The sequence below is a fragment of the Pezoporus occidentalis genome, unplaced genomic scaffold, assembly GCF_034315485.1.
Source record: "Pezoporus occidentalis ecotype Australia unplaced genomic scaffold, CSIRO_AGI_Poc_V1 ctg2025, whole genome shotgun sequence".
Lineage (NCBI taxonomy): Eukaryota > Metazoa > Chordata > Aves > Psittaciformes > Psittacidae > Pezoporus > Pezoporus occidentalis.
The window spans coordinates 1,134-9,297 of NW_026913885.1; the positions used below are offsets into that span (position 1 = coordinate 1,134).

General features: G+C 56.9%; 1 protein-coding gene across 1 annotated transcript; it reads right to left on the bottom strand.

Moving 5' to 3' along the window:
- Positions 1-455: 455 nt before the first annotated feature.
- On the bottom strand, positions 456-7,227 carry LOC134163685 (protein capicua homolog; the record flags this gene model as incomplete). Its single annotated transcript, XM_062618776.1, has 4 exons — positions 456-596; positions 696-873; positions 2,596-2,744; positions 7,077-7,227. Coding segments are annotated over 4 exons (570 nt in total), but the record flags the coding sequence as incomplete, so codon positions are not given.
- Between the last annotated feature and the right edge of the window lie 937 nt (positions 7,228-8,164).

Genomic DNA, 8,164 nt, shown 5'->3' on the forward strand with positions numbered 1-8,164 from the left:
CCTGCCCCACAACTCCCTGCCCCATAGCTCCCTGCCCCATAGGTCCCATAACTCCCTGCCCCATAGGTCCCATAACTCCCTGCCCCATAGCTCCCATAACTCCCTGCCCCATAGCTCCCTGCCCCATAGCTCCCACAACTCCCTGACCCATAGCTCCCATTACTCCCTGCCCCACAGCTCCCATAACTCCCTGCCCCATAACTCCCTGTCCCATAGCTCCCATAACTCACTGCCCCATAGCTCCCGTAACTCCCTGCCCCACAGCTCCCATTACTCCATGCTCCCACAACTCCCTGCCCCACAACTCCCTGCCCCATAGCTCCCTGCCCCATAGCTCCCACAACTCCCTGCCCCATAGCTCCCACAACTCCGGGCCCCATAACTCCCTGCCCCATAGCTCCCATCACTCCCTGCCCCATAACTCCCTGCCCCATAGCTCCCTGCCCCATAGCTCCCATAACTCCCTGCCCCACACCTCCCCGCCCCACAGCTCCCACCTTGCCCTCATCCCCCGAGGAGTCGCTGTCGCTGTCGCTGACGCGCTCCTTGCACTTGAGATCGATGTCGGTGGGGGGGGGGGGGGAACCCATCATCCGCTATGGGGCAGAGAGGGGAAGGGGGGTTTTGGGGTGGGGGTGTCAATGGGGGCACCCCCATCCCCTCCCCCCCCCCTCCCGAGGTGGGTGTGACCTCACCGATGACGTCATCGTCGCCCTCCTCCTCGCAGATCACCATTCGCTCCTCGTCGCTCGTCATCTCCTCGCTGGCGGCGCGGGGGGGGCGGGGGGGGGGGCGCGACGAGGGGGGAGGGGGCGGCGGGAGGGAGGCGGGGGCAGGGCGGGGGGCGGGGGGAGGGGGAGGCCCCGACACCAGCTGCTGGGGGGGGGGGGAGGGGTCAAGTATATGGGACCCCTCCCCCCACCCAATATCACCCCCTGCCCCACACATCCGTAAGCCCCCCCCCCACATGACCTCCAGCCCCACATCCTACTCTGCCCCACAGAACCCCCCCACCTCGTATCACCTCAGCCCCATAGAGCCCTCTGCCCCACATACCCCCCAACCTCATACATCCCCCCAGTCCCACATCCCCTCCTCAGCCCCATAGAACCCCCCCCACCCCACACATCCCCCTGCCCCACATAACCCCACTCAGCCCCACATCCCTCCTGCCCATACACCGCCCCCAGCCGCACACATCCTTCCTGCCCCATATAAACTCTCCACCCCATATAACTCCATATGCCCCAACCCCGCACATCTCCCCTCCGCCCCACACGTCCTCCTGCCCCATACAACCCCACACATTCCCACTCAACCCCACATCCCCTCCCAGCCCCACACGTCTCCCTCCATTCCCATATAACTTCCCCCTGCCCCAGGCCCTTCCTGCCCCACATCCCCTCAGTCCCACACATCTCTCCTGCCCTACACATCCCCCACATCCCCCCCAGCCCCACACAACCCCCCTCAGCCCCACACACCCTCCCTGCTCCAGACATCGCTGCTCCACATAACCCCCCTCAGCCCCACACATCTCCTGCTCCACATAACCCCACTCAGCCCCACACATCCCTCCTGCCCCACACATCCCCCATGCCCCACAAATCCCTCCTGCCACACACAACCCCCCCCAGCCCCACACATACCCCTGCCCCACATAACCCCCCTCAGCCCCACATCCCCCCCCTCAGCCTCACATAAACCCCCCTTAGCCCCACATATCCCTGCCCCACACATCCCCATACCCCACACAACCCCCCTCAGCCTCACATAACCCCCCTTAGCCCCACATATCCCTGCCCCACACATCCCCATACCCCACACAACTCCCCTCAGCCCCACATAATCCCCCTTAGCCCCACATATCCCTGCTCCACACAACGCCCCTCAGCCCCACACATCCCCATACCCCACACATCTCCATGCCCCAGACACCCCCCCTAACCCACACATCCCTTCTGCCCCACATACCCCCCCCTGCCCCACACATCCCCATAACCCACACAACCCCTCCCCTGCCCCACACATCCCCATGCCCCAGACACCCCCCCTAACCCACACATCCCCTCTGCCCCACATACCCCCCCCGCCCCACACATCCCCAGAACCCACACAACCCCTCCCCTGCCCCACACATCCCCATGCCCCACACATCCCCCCAACCCACACATCCCCTCTGCCCCACATACCCCCCCCCCGCCCCACACATCCCCCCAGCCCCACACATCCCCATAACCCACACAACCCCTCCCCTGCCCCACACATCCCCATGCTCCAGACATCCCCCCTAACCTACACATCCCCTCTGCCCCACATAACCCCCCCCCCGCCCCACACATCCCCCCGCCCCACACATCCCCATACCCCACACAACCCCTCCCCCGCCCCACACATCCCCCTGCCCCACACATCCCCATACCCCACACAACCCCCCCCCGCCCCACACATCCCCCTGCCCCACACATCCCCATACCCCACACAACCCCCCTCAGCCCCACACATCCCCCCTGCCCCACACATCCCCATACCCCACACAACCCCTCCCCTGCCCCACACATCCCCCCTGCCCCACATCCCCCCCTCCCCCCGTACCTGCCCCAGCTCCCGCAGGGGGCGCCCGTGGGGCTCGGCCCCCCCCAGCCCCTGGACTCCGCTGTGCGAGAAGGCGCGAGGCCGCTGCGCCCCTCCCCCACCCGGCGCCGGCCCCGCCCCCGCCGCGGCCTCGGGGGGGTCCGAGGAGCCTGTGGGGGAGGGGAGAGGTGAAGGGGGGGTCATGGGGTTAAAGGGGGGGCTATGGGGGCAATAGGGGTCAATGAGGGGTCATAGGGTTAAAGGGGGGCTATGGGGGCAATGAGGGGTCATGGGGTTAAAGGGGGGCTATGGGGTCAATGGGGGAATGGGGTTAAAGGGGGGGCTACTGGAGTCAATGGGGGGAATGGGGTTAAAGGGGGCGCTATGGGGGAATAGGGGTCAATGAGGGGTCATGGGGTTAAAGGGGGCACTATGGGGGGAACAGGGGTCAATGAGCGGTCATGGGGTTAAAGGGGGGCTATGGGGGTCAATGAGGGGTCACGGGGTTAAAGGGGGGGCTATGGGGGAATAGGGGTCAATGAGGGGTCATGGGGTTAAAGGGGGGCTATGGGGGGAATGGGGTTCAATGAAGGGTCATGGGGTTAAAGGGGGCGCTATGGGGGGAACAGGGGTCAATGAGCGGTCATGGGGTTAAAGGGGGGGCTATTGGAGTCAATGAGGGGGAATGGGGTTAAAGGGGGGGCTATGGGGGCAATAGGGGTCAATGAGGGGTCATGGGGTTAAAGGAGGGGCTATGGGGGTCAATGGGGTTAAAGGGTGGGCTATGGGGGGAACAGGGGTCAATGAGCGGTCATGGGGTTAAAGGGGGGGCTATGGGGGAATAGGGGTCAATGAGGCGTCATGGGGTTAAAGGGGGGCTATGGGGGGAACAGGGGTCAATGAGCGGTCATGGGGTTAAAGGGGGGGCTATTGGAGTCAATGGGGGGAATGGGGTTAAAGGGGGGGCTATGGGGGAATAGGGGTCAATGAGGGGTCATGGGGTTAAAGGGGGGCTATGGGGGCAATAGGGGTCAATGAGGGGTCATGGGGTTAAAGAGGGGGGCTATGGGGGCAAATGGGGGTCCAAACGGAGGGTGGGGGGGAGGACTTGGGGGGGGTCCATGGGATATTTGGGATGGAAATGGGGGGGGACGTAACTGTCTCTATGGGGTCTCTGGGGGTCTCCATGTCTCTCTATAGGTCTCTATGGGTTATCAATGGGTCTCTAAGGGCTATCAATAGTTATCAATGGGTCTCTAAGGGTTATCAATACTTATCAATAGGTCTGTATGGGTTATCGATGGGTCCCTATGCTGTCTCTATGGTGTCTCTATAGGTTCTCTATGGGTTATCTATGGGTCTCTATGGATTATTAATAGTTATCAATGGGTCTCCATGGCTTATCAGTGGGTACCTATGCTGTCTCTATGGTGTCTCTATAGGTTCTCTATGGGTTATCTATGGGTCTCTATGGATTATCAATAGTTATCAGTGGGTCTCTATGGGTTATCAATAGTTATCAATGGGTCTCTATGGGTTATCAATAGTTATCAGTGGGTCTCTATGGGTTATCAGTGGGTCCCTATGCTGTCTCTATAGCGTCCCTATGGGTTATTGATGGTTATCAATGGGTCCCTATGGGTTACCAATGGCTATCAATGGGTCCCTATGGGGTATCAGTGGGTCCCTATGTTGTCTCTATGGTGTCCCTATAGGTTCTCTATGTGTTATCAATGGGTCTCTATGGGTTATCAGTAGTTAACAATGGGTCTCTAAGGGTTATCAATAGTTATCTATGGGTCTCTAACATAGATAATCAATAGTTATCTATGGGTCTCTATGGGTTATCAATAGTTATCAGTGGGTCTCTATGGGTTATCAATAGTTATCAATGGGTCTCTATGGGTTATCAATAGTTATCAGTGGGTCTCTATGGGTTATCAATGGGTCCCTATGCTGTCTCTATAGCGTCCCTAGGGGTTATCGATGGTTATCAATGGGTCCCTATGGGTTACCAATGGCTATCAATGGGTCCCTATGGGGTATCAGTCGGTCCCTATGCTGTCTCTATGGTGTCTCTGTAGGTTCTCTATGGGTTATCAATGGGTCTCTATGGGTTATCAATAGTTATCTATGGGTCTCTATGGGTTATCAATAGTTATCAGTGGGTCTCTATGGGTTATCAATAGTTATCTATGGGTCTCTATGGGTTATCAATAGTTATCAGTGGGTCTCTATGGGTTATCAATAGTTATCTATGGGTCTCTATGGGTTATCAATGGGTCTCTATGGGTTATCAATAGTTATCAGTGGGTCTCTATGGGTTATCAGTGGGTCCTTACGCTGTCTCTATAGCGTCCCTATGGGTTATCGATGGTTATCAATGGGTCCCTATGGGTTACCAATGGGTCCTTATGGGTTATCAATAGCTATCAGTGGGTCCCTATGGGTTACCAATAGGTCCCTATGGGGTATCAATGGGTCCCCATGGGGTATCAATGGGTCCCTGTGGGTTATCAATGGGTCCCTACAGTACCAATGGCTCCCTATGGGGTATCAATGGGTCCCTATGGGTTACCAATGGCTCCCTATGGTACCAATGGGTCCCTATGGGATCTATGGGTCCCAATGGGTCCCTATGGGTTCCTATGGGATATCTATGGTCAATGGGTCCCTATAGGATATCAATGGGTCCCTATGGGTCCCTATAGGATATCAATGGGTCCCTATGGGTATCTATGGTCCCAATGCCTATGGCTCCCTATGGTATGAATGGGTCCCTATAGGACATCAATGGGTCCCAATGGGTCCCTATGGTACCAATGGGTCCCTATGGTATCAATGGGTCCCTATAGGATATCAATGGGTCCCAATGGGTCCCTATGGTATCTATGGCTCCCTATGGTATCAATGGGTCCCTATAGGATATCAATGGGTCCTTATGGGTCTCTATGGTATCAATGGGTCCCCATGGTATCAGTGGGTCCCTATAGGATATCAATGAGTCCTAATGGTACCAATGGCTCCCTATGATTATCAATGGGTCCCTATAGGATATCAATGGGTCCCAATGGGTCCCTATGGTATCAATGGGTCCCTATGGTATCTATGGATCCCAATGGGTCCCTATGGTATCTATGGGTCCCTATAGGATATCAATGGATCCCAATGGGTCCCTATAGGATATCTATGGGTCCCTATGGGTCCCTATAGGATATCAATGGGTCCCAATGGGTCCCTATGGCTCCCTATGGTACCAATGGCTCCCTACGGTTATCAATGGGTCCCTTTAGGATATCAATGGGTCCCAATGGGTCCCTATGGTATCAATGGGTCCCTATAGGATATCAATGGGTCCCTATGGCATCTATGGGTCCCTATAGGATATCAATGGATCCCAATGGGTCCCTATAGGATATCAATGGGTCCCAATGGGTGCCTATGGCTCCCTATGGTTATCAATGGGTCCCTACAGGATAAGGATATCAATGGGTCCCCATGGTACCAATGAGTCCCTACGGTATCTATGGCTCCCTATGGTATCAATGGGTCCCTATAGGATATCAATGGGTCCCAATGGGTCCCTATGGTATCTATGGGTCCCTATGGTATCAATGGGTCCCTATAGCATATCAATGGGTCCCTATGGTATCTATGGCTCCCTATGGTATCAATGGGTCCCTATAGGATATCAATGGGTCCCAATGGGTGCCTATGGCTCCCTATGGTTATCAATGGGTCCCTACAGGATAAGGATATCAATGGGTCCCTATGGTATCAATGGGTCCCCATGGTACCAATGGGTCCCTACGGTATCTATGGCTCCCTATGGTATCAATGGGTCCCTATAGGATATCAATGGGTCCCAATGGGTCCCTATGGTATCAATGGGTCCCTATGGTATGAATGGGTCCCTATAGGATATCAATGGGTCCCAATGGATCCCTATGGTATCTATGGCTCCCTATGGTATCAATAGGTCCCTATAGGATATCAATGGGTCCCAATGGGTCCCTATGGGTTCCTATGGGATATCTATGGGTCCGTATGGGTCCCTATGGTATCAATGGGTCCCTATAATGGGTCCCTATAGGATATCAATGGATCCCAATGGGTCCCTATAGGATATCAATGGGTCCCAATGGGTCCCTATAGGATATCAATGGGTCCTTATGGCATCTATGGGTCCCCATGGTATCAATGGGTCCCTATAGGATATCAATGGGTCCCTATGGCATCTATGGGTCCCTACAGGATATCAATGGGTGCGAATGGCTCCCTATGGTATCAATGGGTCCCTATGGTTATCAATGGCTCCCTATGGCATCTATGGGTCCCTATAGGCTATCAATGGGTCCCAATGGCTCCCTATGGTTATCAATGGGTCCCTATGGTATCAATGGCTCCCTATGGTTATCAATGGGTCCCTATGGCTATCAATGGGTCCCTCTGGCATCTCTGGTTCCCCACGCTCCCCCCGTGTGTGAGCAGCGGTCCCTGACCTGTCGGGGGCGCTGCGGGGCCGCTCTCGGAGGCGCTGCGTTCGCGGGGCTCTTTGGGGGCCCCCCGCGCCCCCCCCTCGGAGCTCGACTTCTTGCGGTCCTTGTTGCACCACTTCCAGTCGGGGTGCGCCTTGAAGTGAGCCTCCTTCACCTGCGGGGGGGCAGCGCAGCCCGCACTCGCACACAGCGCACCCTGACCGCCCGCCGGGGGGACGGGAACCTCTATAGGGACACGTCTATAGGGACCCACCCCATAGGGACACCCCCCCCATAGGGACACCTCTATAGGGACACCTCTATAGGGACCCACCGCATAGGGACACCCCCCCATAGGGACACCCCCCCCAATACAGACACCCCTATAGGGACACCTCTATAGGGACACCCCCCCATAGGGACACCTCTATAGGGACCCACCGCATAGGGACCCCCCCCCCAATACAGACACCCCTATAGGGACACCTCTATAGGGACACCCCCCCATAGGGACACCTCTATAGGGACCCACCGCTTAGGGAGACCCCCCCATATGGACACCCCCCCCAATTCAGACACCCCTATAGGGACACCCCCTCATAGGGACACTCCCCCCATAGGGACACCTCTATAGGGACCCACCGCATAGGGACACCCCCCCATAGGGACACCCCCCCCAATACAGACACCCCTATAGGGACACCTCTATAGGGACATCCCTATAGGGACACGTCTATAGGGACACCCCCCCCATAGGGACATCCCTATAGGGACCCACCTCTATAGGGACACCTCTATAGGGACCCACCCCATAGGGACACCCCCCCTAATAGGGACACCCCTATAGGGACACCTCTATAGGGACACCCCCCCATAGGGACACCTCTATAGGGACACCCCCCATAAGGACACCCCTATAGGAACACCTCTATAGGGACACCCCCCCATAGGGACACCCCCCCATAGGGACACCCCTATAGGGACACGCCCCCCCACAGGGATTCCCTCATAGGGACACCACTATAGGGACACCTCTATAGGGACTCCCCTATAGGGACACCCCCATAGGGACACCTCTATAGGGACACCCCCCCATAGGAACACCCCCCCAA